General features: G+C 43.9%; 1 protein-coding gene across 1 annotated transcript in view; it reads left to right on the top strand.

The window, feature by feature from the left end:
* CAPZA2 (capping actin protein of muscle Z-line subunit alpha 2) overlaps window positions 1-20,218 on the top strand; it is a 294,210-nt gene that overhangs the window by 210,266 nt on the left and 63,726 nt on the right. The window contains exon 9 of the mRNA XM_085653146.1: window positions 15,129-15,191. Coding sequence (XP_085509272.1) covers window positions 15,129-15,191 — 63 coding nt within the window. The remainder of the gene's footprint in view (window positions 1-15,128; window positions 15,192-20,218) is intronic.

Here is a 20,218-nt window from a genome sequence, read left to right as displayed (position 1 = left end):
TCCTGCTTTTTGCCGCTCCCGCCTCCCTGCCGACCCTTCCCACCTCGCAGAACTATTTTTGGAGGCCTCTGTCGTTTGTACGCCTAAGGACTGTCCATTTGCGCCTGGACCACACCCACTGCCTGGACTCTTGGCCCTCCCACCACCTACCACTACACTGCTGTGGAGCTCCTGGACCCCAGACACCGCAACGACTCCTGCTGTTCTGCCCCCCCACGATTGACCAAGCAACCTTTTGCCTGCTGCCACTCCTGCAGCACAGGACCGCCGGCTCTCACTGGACACCACGCCTCCCACGCACAGAAGACCACGAAAAACCTGTAAAACCCCCACTGCATCTTGCTCAACGTCCACTCCCTCTGCAAACATGCCACGGAAACCTGGGACACCATCACCTCCCTCGACTTTGCGTTCATCACCGAAACCTGTCTCAACACCGCCTCAAACCCCAACGTCACCCCTTTAACACCTAACGGCTACAAAATATTACACCAAGACCGCACCAACAAGCTTGGCGGGGTCATCGCCATCATCTTAAAGGACATCATCCGATGCACTGTCACTAACGACTGCTCCACGCCTCTCATGGAACACCTCAACTTCCTACTTCACACTGATGCCAAGGCCACGCTAAGAGGCAGCCTTGTCTACAGACACGCAGGACTCCGACCGGATTTCTGTGACGCCATCTCCAACTTCATCACTCCCCTAGCCACCACTGCGTCTTACTTGGCGAACTCAATTTTCACGTCAACGACGCCAACACCACCTCCCTCCTGGAGAACTTGAACAACATCGGCCTCACTTAACTGGTCACCGACCCACAACACACAAAGCCGGATATAGACTCGACCCCCATCTTCACCGCCAGCCACGGAATCCATTTCAGCCACGTCAGAGTTCACCAGGACCGACCACGCCATTGTATACTTCAGTCTCAGACGCTCAATGTACTGTCGCCAAGCATCACAGCTCCTCCCAACGCTGCTGGGGTAAGGTAACAGACACAGTGGACACAAGCCCTTGGCACCACCCAACAGGCAACCTCAGTAGACCTGTACCAGGCCATCCAGAATGTCTCTGCTTGGATCACCAAATGTTCGGAAAGTCGCTCCACTGAAACCAGCAAAACCAACAAAGGCTCAAAACACCACCAAGCGCAACTGCTTCCAACTCGAGAAACGACGCTCCACAAGAAACCCCTCTGACAGAACCACTCACAAAGGCGCTCTCTACTACTAAGGCTTTTATATAAGGCAGTTGCCTAGTTAAAATAAAATTTCAGAGCCTATCACAACCATATTGGAACCAGCATTTCTGACGAGACTGTGTATGTTTCATAGAGAATGCTAAATCAATAGTAAAAACCGGCCCACCATACCATAAAACAGGCCCTCCAATAAATCCACCCAAACAATGGCCTGCGATCCACTGAAGAAAGGGCCACACACTGTCTGATTGCCATATGGGCCAGTCCGACGCTGGTCATCTACTTCTTTCTTAACCACATTATTGGCTGTTTGTGGGCCTGTTTGGCCGATTTTTGCTGCATATTAACGATTACCACAAACATTGCCAGCAGCAAGCACAAATGCATAGTCTGCAATACCTTGCAAAAAAACGATAGTGTCTTACAAGTGCAAAGCTGCCCCGATAGTGTCCTAGTTCTGCTTGTTTTTAGAAAGGTTTAAATGAAGAGCCTTAAACATCTAAGCATCTTATTATGAATAAACCATATGAATGCATTTTCTCTTCGCAAAGAAACTGCTTTCATGACAAATGTCACCGTTCCACAGCAGTCCGGAAAACTCACTTTGAAATTTGAAACAAAGGTGAAAAGTTTTACTGAAGGAGATTTTTTAAACTAACCATGCTGCTTTTTATTTCCAAATAATCGTATTTCGCATTTACAGTTTAAGTAAAATAAATACTGACCTCATCAAAAAATAAATTATAAGCACACACAAATGTGGGAGCGATCCTGACTTAAAAGTGTGTACACGCCAAATGTTTGTATGCGAAGCATCTCAAATGAAGATGGGCGGCCGTGCAAGCGTGCACTCTAAAGGGGTTTTTACAACTGCCCTCCGCTATGTACTTTCAGACAAATCGTTATTGAGGATATGGGTGGCCTTGCCACCAAAAGGTTTTGACTCACTACCATGTTGCCCAATCAATCACTCTACCATAGTTTTTGACCCACCTCACCACCCATAAGAAGACGAGTGGCTCCATCGCGCTAAGCTTTTACATCAGCGGCACAAGGGAGCATTACATCAATTATCAGGTCTTTGTGAGTTTTCTGGTGCAAAGAAAGTTTAGGGCTCCAAAACAGGGCCCTGTCAAGGTGGATAATTCTCCGTTTTAAAATCTGCTGTGCAATAGACAAGAAACAGGCTCCTGAAAGGCCTGTGGGCTCATTCTATTGGGGACAAGGACATTAGAATGGCATTGGCGCAATGCGTGCCTGATCTGGACATCTGCCAGGCTGTGACATGGGCGTCGGTGCCTATGTTCATGAAATAATACTGCCTTGACAGTCTGATCAGGAGAGGTCATCACTTTGCCCACTTTGGTCTGCAGGGCTTTTTGGTCTAAGGCTATTGCCCAGACCCTTCATGAGATACTGCTGTGATATCTATTGTTTAGTTTAGGAGTTTGTGGTTAGAAGAATCCATTAGAAAATATTATTTACCTTCAGTAACACTCTCCGTGGTGGCCTCTTTAAAATCTAAAACGTCCCACGTTAGGAATTCAGCAAACTTTCTTAGACAATTTATTCTACTCTTCATATTTGAGGGCCCAGAAGAAGAAAGGTACAAGGAATTGATGTCCTCATGCAAGGGGGATATTTACATGTGGCTCCGCTCCATCTCTTCCGGGGGGTATGTCGTTACTACCGAGCCACTGGGCGTCTCCTATTACCATGCCAGGAACATGCTGGAAGAATTCTCCCGATCTAGTCTGGTGTATGTTAAAAGTGAGGAATCTGCGGTTAGACAGGGTATCCACCAGAAAAGAGCTGCTCGAGGCATATGAGCTGCAGAATTCATACTTATGCATAGATCGCCATCTGGTGTTGGGCTCGGATGCTTGCACCTTGTTGTCTTGGAAGGAGTCTTTTGTAGTCACGAGATAGGTGACTCCTCCCTTGGACGATAGTGCTCATGGGCATCGACTCCATCCTCAGATTGTTTTTTTACGCCATCGGATTCGGATGTAACTTCAGCGGTAGGTACTGTATCTCCAAACCTTTTCGACGTGCAAACCATCGCAAACTCAACGGCCTTGTTTTCGTTTGCGTGCCTTTTGACACGATAACTCAGTTACTCAATTCCGGTCGTCGACTAAGCTACTGGGTCTATCGACGCCATTCGGGCCTACAGCCAATGGAAAGAACTCCATTTAAAAAATGCCTCCAGTGTGGAGCTAAATTCCCACACAGTGACCAACACAAGGTCTGCAACCTTGACTCTCGCCAGAACACGAAGAAAGATTGCCAGCCTGCGCCTCCTTCCATTCTAAGAAGACTATATGTGATCGCCAGGCTCGACGACACGTTATGCTGCAACAGGCTGCACTGGTGCTAGAAGACCTCTTCGATGAAGGCCCGACGTTCGAGAGGCAGAGGATTCGTAAGATTTCGACATAGTCTCCGAAGCAAATGTTTCCGACTCTGAATCACTCCAGGTCAACGAGTGAGCACAACTGCTACTGCCCCAACCCCACCCGAAAAACAAAAGGCTCCGGTCAAGACTTCGCCTGAAAGCCTTCGTCGTGACCGAAAGAAAACTTACGAAGCCCCGGGCCTGACTCCAAAGACAAAGGAGAAGCCTTCCGACGGCTCGAGACCGAGCAAGCTGCACGTCGGTGTCCAGAAAACACCATCGGTGCCGAAATCGGGAAAGCATCCTACTCCCGCTGTTTCCACAAAGGCCTCGGCACCGAAAGACCAAAAGGCCTCGGATCCGACCAAATCTCGAACCTTTGGATCCGAAAAAGGTTTACGACTTGATGCCGAAGGACCCAAAAACACCTTCTAAGGCTCCATAGCACAAATCCAAGTCTCGTTCGGAACCGAAAAGATCGGTGCCAAAAGCAGACACCAATGAGGAAGAACTGTTTCGACCAGATCCTATCGATCCGAAACAAGACATTGCATGTGTACCCTAAAACAGGCCATATTGTCAGTCTCCCAGCCAAGAAGAGGAAATTGGACACCCCACACACTCCTGAGGTGCCTGTGAAGAAAAGAGACTTTGCAACTTCACCACTAAGACCCTCTTTTCCTGTTCTTCCTACTAAGCCTTCTTCTCCTATAAAGTCTCCCATACTTCCTCCATACTCACCACCACCACAGGATGATGATGACTTAGGGTGTGGGGATCCACATAATGACCCTTTCATTGATCCTGATGATAACACTAGCATACCACAAGACACATGAGACTACTACGATACCCCTGTAGATCCTCCAGACCTTCCTGATCCAGATGCATACCCCACAAGGCCATCTCCCCCAGATGACAACATGGGGGTTAGTCCGCTCATTTATAGGGCTGCCCAATATCATGGTGTCCAAATACATTCAGACCCCACGGAGGAAGACTTCCTTGTAGATACCTTTGCACAGTCACAAAAGACCGTACAAACACTACCTTTGCTCAAAGGTGTCATTAAACATGCACCGGACGTCTTCAAAAACCCTGTCAGGACCAGGATTCTCAATCCTCTGATTGATAAAAAATATAAACCCGCCCCAGTGATACCACCTACATTAAAGGTCAACTCCCTTTAGATTCACTGTTAGTGACCAATGCACGCAAGCGTGCCAACTTTCAAGCCTCCGGTGGTGCTCCACCTCCAGATAAGGAGTCTAAATTACTAGACGCCTCAGGCTAATGCACAAGCATTGCTTGCCAGGTATGATAGGGCTCACTACGACCAACTTGTAGATCTTATGCAGCATTTGCTTAACCAATATAAAGCCAATGATTTGATTCAGGAGGGCAAGTTATTTACAAATGCATCCGTTAAATGTGCCCTCGATGCAGCAGACACCGCATCTAGATCTATCAACACTAGTGTGTTATTACGCAGACCTGCATGGTTGCGCAAATCTGGTTTCCTACAATCAGTGCAAACTACTATCCTGAATCGACCATTCAATCAAGAACAACTTTTTGGCCCAGCTGTAGACACAGCTTTAGAGAAAATGAAAAAAGATACTGAGCTTTACAGTCTCCTTCAACATGAGGCTCCTTTCGTCGCTCCTTTTATAGGGGCACCTCCAATAACATCAGCACAGACACTGCTTCCTCCTCCTATAAAAATCCCACACGAACATCCCCCAGCAAGGGATATTTCAGAGGTGGGTACAGGGGAAATAACAAAGGGAGAGGCTGAGGTAACACTCGTACCTCCCCCACTAACAAACAGTGACTTCCCTCCAGACCATTCCACTCCGGTCGGAGGAACTCTCTCAGTTCCTAGCTGTATGGAATTACATCACTACAGACAAGTGGGCAAGACAAATTATACAGTATGGTTACTGCCTTAAACTTACTGTGACTCCCCCAACACACCGCCCAAACAGTGCCCAATGTCCACAGAACATCTAATGCTCCTCAAAAGTTCTCACTGCTTCAAAAGCATGCAATAGAACCAGTTCCCTTACAGCATCAAGGGACAGGGGTTTACTCCCTATCTTTTCTAATCCCCAAGAAGGACGGTACTCTCAGACCTCTCAATTTCAACATACAGTCAGATCATTTTCACATGATCACTCTTCAAGTCCTTCCGCTGCTACAAGACGACTTCTTGCCATATTAGATCTCAAGGACGCCTACTTCCAAATTCCCATACACCCTGCGCACAGAAAATATCGACGGTTTACAGTGGACAGCCAACACTATCAGTTCAAAGTCCTCCCATTCGGAGTGACCACAGCACCGAGGGTCTTCACAAAGTGTCTTGGGGTAGTAGCCGCAAACTTCTGAAGACAGCAGATTCATGTATTTCCATACCTGGACGACTGGCTGATAAAAGTCAAGTCATACAACCAGTGTGTTTACCACACTTCTCAAACCATTCAGCTGCTACACGACTTGGGGTTCATAATAAACCACACCGTCTCATCTACAGCCTTCCTACCTACATCAGTATCTAGGGGCCACAATAGACACTTTCGAAGCTCTAGCATACCTCAATCCAGCCAGGATAACCAATATGCAAACCCTCATCACAAAATTTCAACCCCAACACTCCCTCCTCGAGTGTTTATGCAGCTCATAGGAATGATAGCCTCTAGCATTTCCATTGTACCTCACGCAAGCCTTCAGATGCGCCCTTTACAGGAATGTTTAGCACGTCAGTGGAACCAGGCTCAAGGTCAACTTGCAGGTCTGGTGTTGGACAGCCGCACAAATGGCTCTCTGCAGTGGTGGAACACACAAAACCTTTCCAGAGGACAGCCGTTCGTAGAGCCAATTCCACAGTTAGTGCTAACAACCGACGCATCTCTCACCGGCTGGGGAGCCCATCTCCTAAATCACACAATTCAGGGCAGGTGGACCACTCAACAGAAAGTGCTCCACATCAGTCACCTAGAATTACTAGCAGTATTTCTAGCAATAAAATCATTCCAAACACATTTCCTCAACAAGACTGTCCTGGTCCGCACGGACAATATGACAGCAATGTATTACATACAGAAACAAGGAGAAACGCATTCTTTGCAGTGGTCTCATCTAGCGCAAAGCATATGGAGATGGGCCTATCCGCAAAACGTATATCTTCTGGCAGAACATCTTCCAGGAGTTCACAATCAGATTGCGGATCTGCTAAGTCGTCACACAGCAGATACACGAATGTGAACTTCATCCTCAAGTTCTTCAACCATTTTTCCAGATGTGGGGCCATCCAGACATAGATCTGTTCGCCACAGAAGAAAACGCAAAATTCCCAACCTTCGCCGCCAGGTTTCCACACCTGTTGTCCAAGGGCAATGCGATATGGATGAACTGGTCAGGCAGATTTGCATACGCTTTTCCGCCGCTCCCACTCATTCCACTAGTACGCAAGCTCAAGCAACAGTCTCTCAAAATGATCCTAGTTGCTCCCATATGGGCACGACAACCATGGTTCATGACACTCCTCGAACTCTCAGTACTTCCACACCAAAAACTATGTTTCTCCCCAAAGCTGCTGGCGCAGAACCATGGAGAGATACGGCACCCAGATCCAGCACAACTGAATCTGGCTCCTGAAGTCCTAGAGTTTGGTTACCTCAACCTCCCACCGGACTGAATGAACATCATCAAAGAAGCCAGACGCCCTACTACTAGAGATTGCTATGCAGCCAAATGGAAACGATTCGTCATTTACTGCAATAACAACAAAATTGACCCACTAGATGCTTCCATTCAGAACCTCTTTTGCTATTTGCTGCATCAACAAAGATGTAATCTAGCATACTCATCCATAAGATTACATCTGCCTGCTTTTGCTGCCTACCTGCAAAACAGACATTTGTCATTGTTCAGGGTACCCGCTTTCAAAGCCTTTATGGAAGGCCTGAAAAGGAGAATTCCTCCCAGACTGCCCCCTTCTCCAGTGTAGAACCTAAAGATTGTCCTTACTAGGCTCATGGGTCCCCCATTTGATCCTTGACACAAATGTGAACTGCAGTTCCTTACATGGAAAGTAGCTTTCCTTGTCGCAATCACCTCTCAGGAGAGTGAGATCCAGGCTTTAACCATACAAGAATCATTCTTACAAATACATCGTAACAAGGCGGTTCTTAGAACAAATCCAAAATTCCTTCCCAAAGTAATCTCTGCTTTTCATCTTAATCAATCAGTAGAATTACCAGTGTTTTTCCAAAACCCAGATTCCGTTGCAGAAAGAGCTCTTCACAGACTTGACGTCAAAAGAGCTATACTTTATTACATTGGCAGGACTTAACATTTTAGAAAGACAAACCAACTGTTTGTAGCTTTCTCTCCACTGCATAAACGAAACCCCATCTCCAAAGCTGGGATTGTCAGGTGGACAGTCAAATGCATTCAGATGTGCTACCAGAAAGCAAAACGCACATTAACAATTCCCCCTGGAGCGCACTCAACACGCAAACTAGGGGCTTCCATGGCGTTCTTCGGAAACCTTCCCCTAGAAGAGATTTGTTAAGCAGCAGCATGGTCTACTACACACACCTTCACCAAACACTATTGTGTAGACGTGCATGCGAAGCAACAGACTTCTGTATGCCAGGCTGTTCTTAAGACACTTTTCCAAACCACTCTAACAGATACAGGTGACCACCGCTAGGGGAGACTGCTGTACAGTCTATGCAAAAGTATGAATTATGTAGCTCATATGCCTCGAACGGAAAATGCTACTTACCAGTATGCATCTGTTCTTGACATGTAGAGCTGCAGAATATCATACGCCCACCCGCCTTCCCGGAATCTGTATCTGTTCCAGTATTATCTTACTTAGATACAATCACATGGACATCTCTTCTGTTTCTTACAAACTCCATCATTTCTCATCATGATGAAAAACAATCTGAGGATGGAGTCGATGCCCATGCGCACTATCGTCCAAGGGAGGAGTCACCTATCTCGTGACTACAAAAGACTACTTCCAAGACAACAAGGTGCAAGCATCCGAGCCCAACACCAGATGGCGATCTGTGCAAAAGTATGATATTCTGCAGCTCTACATGCCAAGAACAGATGCATACTGGTAAATGGCATTTTCCTTAGCAAGGGTAAGGAACCTGTTCACATAGTCTTTTCTAAATAAACAATTATTCGGCCCACAGGTTGACTAATGCTTCATGATAGCTGGAGGGCTCGTCTTACCTCTGTACTGAGAGGTTTGTTTGTTTGGAATATATATATATATATATCGTTCAACAGTGCGAACTACATTAGAGCATTACACAAGCAGAGCTCTTCCTCCAAAGATAGTGAAGGAGACCAACTGGTTCCGGAAGACTACTATGCCAGTCATTCCAGCGTCATCTCTACTCACCAGTACCTGTATTCCCAGTGGCTGTTACTTCAAACAGTTTTCGAGGCTGGTCCAGAGCCTTACCAAATTCCACAAGGCAAGGACTTTCTCTTCCTAGAAACAGCAGTTCTATTTTCGTAAAGATAAATAGATTTTCCTTATTTTTGAAAAAAAAAATAAGCACAGGTGGGTGCTTTCAATGAAAAAGTAGATATTTCATAAAGTTGAAACAATTTCCTCGACGCATCCTAGTTTGCGAACATAAAAACATAAAACACTTGCCTCTGCTATCAAAGGATGCCATAAAGAATTCAAATTGCTTGTGTGCCTACAGCCAAAGCGGCACAGGAGAATACTCTGCATACTTTCTCTGCAAACTAGTACTGAAAAAGGACTGAACAGAAAATGCACTTCCAAATGATAAACGACTGTAAAACACACGATTACATGATCATAATGGACCGGGAAAAAAATCATATTTTCACATCTTGATGAACCTACTACATCTTTATATCTTTAAATATGAAATGTTTTCCACCTATCACAAATCTAAGTGTTACGGTCTGGGGTGAAATCTGCTGCAAAAAGATTTACCAAATGTCTGGCGTCGGTAGTAATACATCTGCAGAGTCAAACCATTCATGTTACCCTTTTCTAGATGACTGGTTAGTAAAAGGAACAATAGCTCAACCAGTGCTTAATTTAGCCCATAAGGGGCCTCCGGCACTCATGTTTGGGCACCAGCACATATTTTTCTGCATCGGATATTTACTGTGAGCAAGAGAGGAAAAAAACACATAGCAGAAAGAAAGTGGAAGTGCAAGACGATAAACATCACAAAGTGAGAAAGCAGGAACCTGCAAGAGTGACATAAAGGGGCAGAGAGTGCCTGGTAGTTGATTAAAAAGGTATGAGGTGAAGTTAGGACTATGGAGCCTTGGCATTGTGCACGCAAACCAGTCGCATGCTTTTGAGTACAGCCTTGGGCACCAGCACATATTCTTTCACAAATTAAGCACCAAGCGCATCAATGCCTGACGCACACAAAAAAGTGCCTTTGTATCCCAGTCTAGATTTTTTCAACAGGAATAAATCACATCTGCAACCTCTGCAGATGCTAAATTTTCTGGGACTTAACACAGCTGTCTGTAGGTATAAGCACAACCTACAATGAACGATTCCTCTTTACCAGTCATGAGTCTCGGACAGTGAGGAAGGTGTTGAAACTTTTAACAATGATGACTTTGTGTATTCTGTTGGTTCTTTGTGTATCCTCCAATAAGTTCCGTACTAGAGTATTTAGCAAACCAGTAGGAAGCGCCCATGATTAGGCTTAGGTTGCTGTGGTGGAATAATAGGTTTCTTAGAGGTCCGATGATTTGCAGATCCTCCGTCAAGGTAATGCATACTACGAGTTGGAGTGGCACACTCAATACATCGAACAGCCTGGGGAGTAGGAGGACCCCAGTGGACTCAGTGTGCAAGAGTGAACAGCAGTGTACCAAGCCCTCAAACTGTTTCAGACACTTCTTCAGGGAAAGGTGGTGTTTATTTGAACAGACATGACGACAATGTATTGCATTCAGAAGTAGAATGGAACCAATTTGCTTCATGTGTCATAAGTTCTCAAATTATTTTGGGGCCACATTCTGCTGTTGGTATAACATTTTAGTGGGAAATCAAGTCGGTAGTGTTACAAACCTAGTTCTTCAGGCGGAGCATACTACGAAAAGATTTATCCGTGACCGCGACAAGTGAAAATGGTAAAACTATATCTCATGGCTGTGTTGCCTAAACTGCAAGCCGATTTTTGGTGGATTGCCAAAGTCCAGGCAATAAATAAAGATGCCATAAAATTCTGTGTTTATCATGTCAAATTTGCTGTATATTCAAGATCCAGGCCAAATGTCAGGCTATGTCTTCTGCTGTTTATTTTTTAACACGACGACTGGTGTTTACGAACTCCTCTTACTTTGCAATCAGAGAAAGTAAAGTAAATTATATGATCTTGCTGGAGTACATGAAGTGTGAAAGGATGTCATTTTTTCCTAACACGCAACAACATGTAAATACCTGTAAATTAACAGCACAGATTCTGCGGTCTGGAACGCAAAATGAGGCACATATTTGGTCTTTAAAAAAAAAAAAAAATTGGGGGGGACAACTTAACATGCATCAACAGTTATACAATACAGCAATGATGATTCGTAGGTGTGCATCAACAACAATCCAGATTCCATCAAGCATGGCACAACATTGTGTACGAGAATACAACCTACCTCAACCCCTCCGTGTTCCCCAGATGGAGTGCACTGCGTCAAAGACCCTACCTCGTCAATATGCCTAAATTAGTCACTGTCCTCCGATACCAGCTCTGGTGGGGGAGGTTCACAAATATCGCCCTGAAAATGATTTTATTTTCCCCATATTCGCATCCATTTTTTGGGGCAGCCTCGGTGGACGGAAACAGATTTCTCTGTCACCATTGTGTGGTCCATGTCCCAACACCACTGCTGATGCGTTGGACTTTTCCGAGCCCCAGCGCTGTGCTATATTTCATTTGGCTAGTGTCGTCCCTAGTGTTACCCAGTCTTGATCTGCGTTGTTCAAATCTGTGGGCTCCCAGATGTTAAGCAAGCAGCGTTTTGGAGCAAGTGTGACCACTACTTTGGTTCTTGGGACATTGTACGTAGAACAGCGTCCCAGAAAGGAGTAATTAGTGGACCGTCCCAGATCTTGTGCCAGAACGTACCCTCGGCGCCACATTGTCGGAGGCAGAATGGAGTATCCGCCTTTCCTATCTTGTGTAGCAGGGTTCTCGTGTAATAAATACGGTGTAGGATTTTTAATTGAAGTAACCGAAGGGTGGAGCGTATTGCCGCTTCCCTAGGGGACATCAGAGCTGTTTGCCAGTCCGCCTCATCCAGGTCACCTACATCTGCCTCCCATTTCCCTTTCAGGCCCGCCGTGGGGTCTCATTTATTATTTATTTTTCGATGGGTTAGGAAGATGGCTTTTGTCTGGAGGTGTTCTGTGAGTAAACTGTCCCCTAGTGGAGAGGATCCGTCGGAATCGCTGCCAGTAAAGCATGTCTGATCTGGGCGTACCTGTAAGTTCCAGTTGTCGCTAGTTTGTAAGTGGCTTGCAGTTGAGTGAATGGCATGAACCCTCCTTTCTTCCGCAGGTCCCCAACTCTGGAGATATCTATTAGGTCCCATTGTTGGAATCCCTTGGTGTTTCTTAGTCTCCCCAGTTTTCGGGTGTCCCACAGTGGCGTCGCCTGATATTTGGTAATTTTGATGTGTGTTGGAAACAAAGATTTTACTTGGATCAGAGCAAACCAAGATACTTTACTTGATTATGCACAAATAGTAATCACTGAAACCCGATTTCCACATATCAGTAGTGTGCAACATAGTTTTATAATTACAACTGTATGTTTGTGCAGATTTAGTGAACATTTCAATGAAAAATGTCCTTTCTGCAAATAACAATACACTATTGCACGATTCATTAGTTACCTTAAAAAATCTCCCGCTTCATGTCCATTAAAACCAGGTAGGTCGCAGATGTTTTTGTACTAAAAAGTGGGCCGTGGTTTTAAAAATTTGGGAATCACTGCATTGCGATATTCACATCTCTTGAATGTGTTCTGAATAAATTTGTCACGGACATTTGTTTATGCTTTTCCTTCTCTTGCACTCAGTCTGTATGTGGTTCGCAAAATATGCAAGAAATCAATGACGATAATTGTGATTGCTCTCACCTGTGCACAGCAGCCTTAGTTCACATAATCTTTAGAGATGTCAGTTTAGCAACATTGCAAGCTCCCATTCCTTCCAGATTTACCATTGCAACACAGCAGTCTGATTTGCCACACCAAAACAGAATTTCAGTCTGATAATCTGGATCTTGAGATCCTTGACTTTGCTTATTTGCAGGGATTTTGTTAGTGATTAGACATCCTGCAAGAAAAAGCTTATGTTGCTAAATGGAAATCCATTGCCAGTTGTTGTGTAGCGTTTGCAAATGATCTTTTACAGGTTTCACCAATAACTATTGTTTAACACTTACTCTCTTTATGAAGGCTTAATGGGGCCACCCTTTGTATTCCAGTACCTTACAGACACACATTTAGATTTTTAGTAGCAATCCGCTCTTTGTGCAGAGTCAATGATTAAAATGGAAATATCTGTAGAAGAATTGTAATTCTGCATAACGATATGTTAGTTTTACACGCACCCATGTTTTCTACATTAAATAGTATCATTTTTTTCATGGCAAATCCTCAAAATAAAGAAGAAAAGGTTTTACATTTCCTTTGATGCCCAAAGACGTTTAATGTATGGCATTAACAGAACTACAGGTATTAGCCAAAACAGCATAAAGTTGGCAGTTGTGGGCAATATAATATGGGGTCTGTATTGATTAGCGTATTGGTCCAAATAACATTTTTCTTGTAATGGAATTTAATGTAGTATCAAAATGAGTATCTTGCCTTATGTTTTTCCGGAATGGAATTTTTACCTATGCGCCGCCAATACAATGTTAAGATTACAAATGTGTACATGATGGCACTGTTCTCCAAATTTGTTTTAATTAATAGTGGAGATCCAAACTAAAATGATCTCTATGGCTTCCAGAATTTTGTGCTTTATCTTTGAGCTTCTGTTAAGAAAAGATTGAGAATCTATAGACACATTAGTGGAAAGGAGTGTCTGTGTCACTCTCCCCAGACATATATTGACCTTTTTGGGTATGCCTGGATGACTATTCAGATTTTCCCACCCTTCATGTAAAAAAGAAAACACTAAATATCATTAACAGTCATATGTTTCAGTGCATCTGTTACTGGATACTTTACTCCATGGTAGGAGAACATTGCATTACTTTTTTGACTATTATTTTTTTAAGTAACTGTCTATTGGGGCACAAAAACACCAGCACCTGTTTATAAAACGTAGGGACTGGTTGGGTGGAGGTTAATTTATTTAAAACAATTTTGGGCGTTAACAGTGCAGGCAGAGGCGTCATTATTTTTATATAACCAATTGTTTTTGACAAATTGTAACTCGAAGAGACGTCATTGTAGCCAAATGACTTTTTAGAATGTAATTTCACCTGAGTAAGCCAAAATATTTCTGGGTTTCACCAGATTCTCGTAAGGAGTAGGAGGATAGATTGTGACCATCTTCTTCATATGCTTTAATGCTTCAATGGTTTCTCTTGGAACCCAGAGCGCGCTCAACACCGCTGACTAGGTTTTACACACACCTCAATATTAAGCCTCTAAACTATAAGCATCGTTTAGGCTCGGATCACTACATAATAAATTTATTCTGCTCCTTGAACTACCAGCTTTGAACATAGTGTGTCAATTCTTTTTATTGTCTAGCTTGCAGGGCAGCAGAGGGGCTTTGGCTCCACCCACATGTTGGGAGCCAGGAGTACATGTTTTGATTATGCAGAAGTTGTGCTTCCACAAAAAAGTGCTTGTCCTCCACACAGCAGTGATAATTTTGTTAATTTTTCCATCTCCGTAATCTTGAATTTTCAGGGGCACGCGCATGATATTGGAATACTATTAAAGTATCTTAGATAACGAGATAATTTGTTTTTAGTGCTATATGATACTCCCACTGCAGTAGGAATAAAGGTGATTATTAGGATTTAGGAACAGTGCATGAATTTTTTAAACTATTTTTAACTATAATCATTCCTCTGTTTCTTCTGTTTTGAATTCATCCCGTCTTTCTTATGGGTTTACACACTTGAGAAAATTACTGGGGTTGTACACAGCATTGCCCTTGTTTAATTGTAAAAGGATCTGAGATAGTCAATGTGCTAATTGTTGAACAGAGCATAAGTGGTCCTGATTGAAGAGCGTGTCTGTTATTGACAGTAACATAGTTCACCTTCTCTTTACAGCTAGCACTTTATTTTTAGCATAATTCAGAAGTTATGTAAAGTCATTTTAATTGGGAAAAAAATAGCATTTGTTTAAACCTCAGTGATTATATAAATGTGTCAAACTTAACTAAAAATATAAAGAAAGAATAACCTTCAGAAAAACCATAGTTGCCTTTTTTTAAAAAATGTTTTTTTTCTAGAATGAAGCGCAAACCGCTAAGGAATTTATCAAAATTATAGAAGCTGCTGAAAACGATTACCAGGTATGATATTCAAAATGCAGAGCATGAATATTAAGATAATAAGCATAAGTTATTGCATAAATTTGTTTTAATATATTGGGACCTAGAGTGGCATTATTAATTAGTTAACAGTGCCTATTTAATGAACTAATGTTTGACTTTTTGCCACTGTTCTATGTTTACTCAATACTTCTGATCTTACACTTAATGTCACACTTTCACTGTACCCTCCGAGCAAGTGAAAATCAGAATTCATCAATTTTAAAGGTGAATGAGAGTAACTGAAATGATTATGCAGCGGTGTCCTTTGATAGCGCTTTATTTGTATTCTGAAGAATGTAGGTCTTGTTAGCAATCGCAAAGAGAATTCAGTTGGCAAGTGATAGTGTCAGAAATGCTACTACGAAAATGGAAACCCCTGGCAAACATAGTGGATTGAAAGATGAGGAAGATCGAGGGGAGTACATGGATGGAAAAAGACAGTATTTAAGAGTAAATAGTAAGTGGGAGGAATTTAAAGATTGGTAAGTGAAGTAAGAGGTTGATGTGTCAGTGAGTAGAGAGGGAAGTTAAATGGGGAAGCGGTAGAGGAAGGAAGGGGCAGGGTGCGATATGGGGAGGGATTGACTGATGCGTGGAGAGGAAGTGGCAAAGGTGTGAGAAGGGAGTGGATGAGTTATGGGCAAGGGGTAGCTGTGCCAGACAAAATTGGGAGAGGAAGAGCGGCTGAGAAAGAAAAGGAGCGAGGTCTGGAAATGTGGTGACTATAGTGTGGGTGGGAGTGGCTGAGGTGCTGGCAGATGGTGGCTGAAGCGTGGGCAAGTGGAGGTTGAAGTGTGGGCCTGTGTAGCCAAGGTGTGAGGAGGGAGGTGGTCAGGGAGAAAGGGATGTGGCGGTAGAGGGATAAATGTTTGGAAAAGGAATGGTGGGAGATGTGGAAGGGGATCGACAGAAGGTAATGTGTAAGAGGCATAGTATAATGGTGAAATCGAAGGTATTGTGGTCAAAGTAGAGTTGCAGGGTGATTGTTGGGGGGGGGAGGTTGAGAAGTATGTGCTTGGGAATAAGCATAGGGTGGGTTGCTACCCAAGTAAAGGAAGGGTGGTGTTGGACGAAGAGATAGGGAGAGCAGGAGGTAGTGAAGAAAACCTGTAAAGGCAAATGGAGAGGTAAAAAGTGGGAAATAAATGGAGGACTAAGTGTAGAATGTTAAAGGGGTAGGTGAGGTGAAGGGGGACCTAGGGCCAATGGGTTAGAAAGCTGTAGGTGGAGTGTTGGTAAGGGATGGGCAGTTATGAAAGGTGGGAGGAAGGTGCAGGGTCTACGTTTAAGGCACACAAGCAATTGACAGGAGTAGGGAGGAAGGGTCGTGGAAAGGTACAGTTCACTAAAAAAGGAGCCATCACTGAGATACCTGCTACTCATGCCATTCAACTTACAAGGCTTTAAAATCATGCCACTCATCCTCAAAGCCTTTTCACTGGTCCTGGGCTACTTGTTTGCAGCAAAGGAGTATTTTTGGGGGCATTCCAGCATGTAGCAAAGCATTACACAGGAAGGCCTTTCCGTCAAGTTGAGTACTCCATAAACGTGAAACACTAAATACAGAGATTTGATGATGAATGGAAGTTCAGCGTTAGCTAGCAACCGTGAGGGCATATTTTTATGTGCTGCCATCTTCTAAAGAATGATGATGGATTAAACCCAGATCAGTTGACTGGGGCTGAGTGTTTGATTTGCTTAAATGCTCCGTCCATCATCCCCTTAGGGCGAACAAAGCGATACCAAAGTTGGCAGGGTATGCCCAGACGTGGGTCCCTTGCTCACTTTGCCACTGGATTCAAGATAGCCGGGCTGATGAGGGTTATGAACCCGAAACCGGTCGCAGGATGCTTGTTTCTGGTCCAGGGAAGACATGGCTTGGCAGTTCGGGCTGGACTGTTCCCATGAGGCACAGGGTCAGACTGATTTGCATATGGCCATGTCTGAACTGGGGTGGTGGAGTGAGCTAAAGAATGATGACTGATTAAACCCAGATCAGTTGACGGGGGGTGAGTTGTTTGATTTGCCCAAACGCTCCGTCCATCATCCCCTTTGGTAGCGCCATCTTCTAAAGAGTCTCCTTCAGAGAGAACACACAACGAAGAATCCGACCCCAATTAATGTAGTGCTCGAGGCTTGGAAGAGCACAGTAATGTTTATACTCCTCAAATGCAGTCTCCAGATAAGGAAATAACCAGGGCATCCACCATGAAAGGGAAACTGTCAATTCCTCTAGGTGAGGAGCCTTAAAAGTTCACTTATTTACATCATTGTTACCTTAAGATGAAGTGCACTGCATAAATGCATACAAGTCCTTTCTAGACATCCTGGTACACTGAATAGAGATACATTTCCAATGTAAAGACATTAAGACATCATTTCTGGCATCACGCTAAGGGCATGTGTAATGAAATCAGAAGATAAATTCATTTACTCAAGTGAAATGGGGCCATCACCTTTATTTTCATGTTTGCAGTGAGGTTACAGTGCATAACCTAAAAAACGATTACAATCAAAATGTCTTAGTGCAAGTTAATTTGTAGTATACATAAAGTAGTGTCCTTACTATAAGGTCTCTATTGGTAAATGGAAAGAGAGCATTATAGTTTTGGAGATTATAAATGTAAATTTACAACAAAGACTCAAAAATATCCCAATTCATTACCAAACAGATACCAACCTTGGGTGTGGTCTGGAGCCTGAGCAAGATGGCGGCTCTCGTGTGAGCTCTGCGGAGTCCTCTTCTCTCTGTATCGATTTCTTCCCATTAGTCCGGCAATAATGCTGACTAACTACATAGGGAGATGCTCTGATAGGGCGTGCAATTCCCTGGGCCAGCGAAACGTTTGACCCAGTCGATGGTGCTGGATGCCGCCTTCATCAGGGATCTAGTACGGAAATAGTGCTGCTCATTTACAAAGCGCTCTTCTTCCCCCGGCAGTAATTCTCCCATCTCAATCAGAAAAAACAAGCTTCCACTTGCTTTGCGCTGGGCATCCACCATCCCTCTGAGCTCATTATCCCTGTAAGTGGATCACTGCAGAATATTGGAGCGCATGTTTGTGGAGCAAGGGGAGGCCACTGAGCTGATAGAAGCTGAAGCCTTGAGAGTGCAGTGTACATGGACCATGCGCCATAATTCTATTTGGTGTATGCCACTTTTCATTTAACTTTGCACTCCTGAATATCTTGCAGGATACATCTGATCACAGGAGTGGCTGACTGCTCCTCAAGACGGAGGTGCGCCGCTGCCCATTCATGTTGTAGCTGCTCCTCTGCTTCAGTGCTCCGTCACTGCTGGGTCCAATGTGCTGTACAGGAGCACCCCACACTGTAGCTTTTCTGTCCTTGAGCCTAATTTAGTACATCGGCACATCCTCCGCAACATGTGCACTTGCGTTACTGCTGCAACCTACTCTCCATTGTTCTTCTCTACAGCCCTTGCACTTGACCATGATCGCAGTTCAAGTTTGTTGGTGTACGTGTGGTAGTGTTGCACTGCACACTCCTGTGACGCTTTGATTCTGAATTTTTCTGCCATCTTCAGCTGCTCCTTTTTCAGCTTCTTAGAATTTCAACTAACCACAGAATCTCAACTTCTACCTGAGATCACGAAAAGCACAGCCTGCAACGGTTATCTTAATGGGTGACTCCCAATTTCAGCACGATTTCTCTCTAGTCTCCCACAAGCTTTTCTATCAGCTTGCCTTCTTAAATAGCAATCTGGCTACTGGAAAGTTCAAATCAAATACTACAGCTACCATGGCAGATGGGAAGGATCATAAAGACAAAGAGGATAAAACAAGATCCTCCAATCTCTGACTCGCCTATCAAAGGCAAGTAATCACTCAAATACTTTGGATGCCATCCTTAAACTGAATTTAATCCATGACCTAGTGCAAAGCACCATGATGAATACTGAAGTGGAGATTGCTGGTATTCTGAAGGAACTGAACATCACACTTTAGAATGCAGAGTCCAGAACAGTACCGTAGGAGAACAGTAGCTTCCACAACAAAGAAATTCAAGGATAGACCAAAGCAATTATATATCTTAAGCGCAAAATTACTGATCTGGAAGACCACAGCAGAAGAAGCAGCCTTCGCTTCTTTGGCATCCTGGAAGGAGTTGAGGATGCATCGCACTCCGCAATTAATTTTGTTGAATCACGGATACCTGCAACACTCAACATAACATTACCCAAGGACTTCGAGATTGAACGTGCCCACCATTTTTCAAGTTTCAAACCTAGGAATGTCTCATCGCCCAGACCTATGATTTTGAAACACTTACAACACCAATATGTAGAACTCATTCTTGCACACATGAGGAAACAAAGCTGTAATGTGGAATGGTGCTAAAAACTCAATTTACCAAGACCTCCCTAGGGACACCGTAGCTAGAAGAAAAGATTCTCGGTCTCTGCAAAATACTTTCTGAAATGTCCATCTCACACTTGTTTGTGGGCCCCTCAAAATTCAGAATTCTTTTCAAAGGTCAGACTATGGCCTTTTTTGAACCATCGAACCTGGAAACATTTCTCAATAACAAAACTAAGTCTGGCATGGACACTTAACCTCTACATGGTGGTCTCCTGTTGTCATGCATAGGCCTTTGCATAATGGATGCACCTCGCTCATACACCCATGGCTCATGTCATCTTATGTGTCTATCTTCTGGGTTTCCTCACCAGTTAATGCTTTAATCCATGAAATAACACGATATCGCTCGTACAATCATTTTGTCCACAGGATGATATACCGTCACCTATAACATGGTGCTGCTATACTCAATCCTATGTTCGTGACCTACCTCTCCCCTGTTTTTGCCTAAACGCATCCCTTTCCCCCACTGCCTTTGGATCATTGCGACTTTGTGCTTCTTTACTTAAAAATACATATTACGTATTATACAAACCTTTGACATTTAGACAGAGGGGACACACAATCTGGCCATCACTCCCATATCTGCACTTAAACCAGATTTTCTGCTTTGATTTGAGCTAG

The sequence above is a fragment of the Triturus cristatus genome, chromosome 4_1 (assembly GCF_964204655.1).
Source record: "Triturus cristatus chromosome 4_1, aTriCri1.1, whole genome shotgun sequence".
In the NCBI taxonomy this organism is placed as follows: Eukaryota; Metazoa; Chordata; class Amphibia; order Caudata; family Salamandridae; genus Triturus; species Triturus cristatus.
The sequence above is the reverse complement of the archived record's forward strand: the minus strand, read 5'-3'. Positions and strand labels throughout refer to the sequence as shown.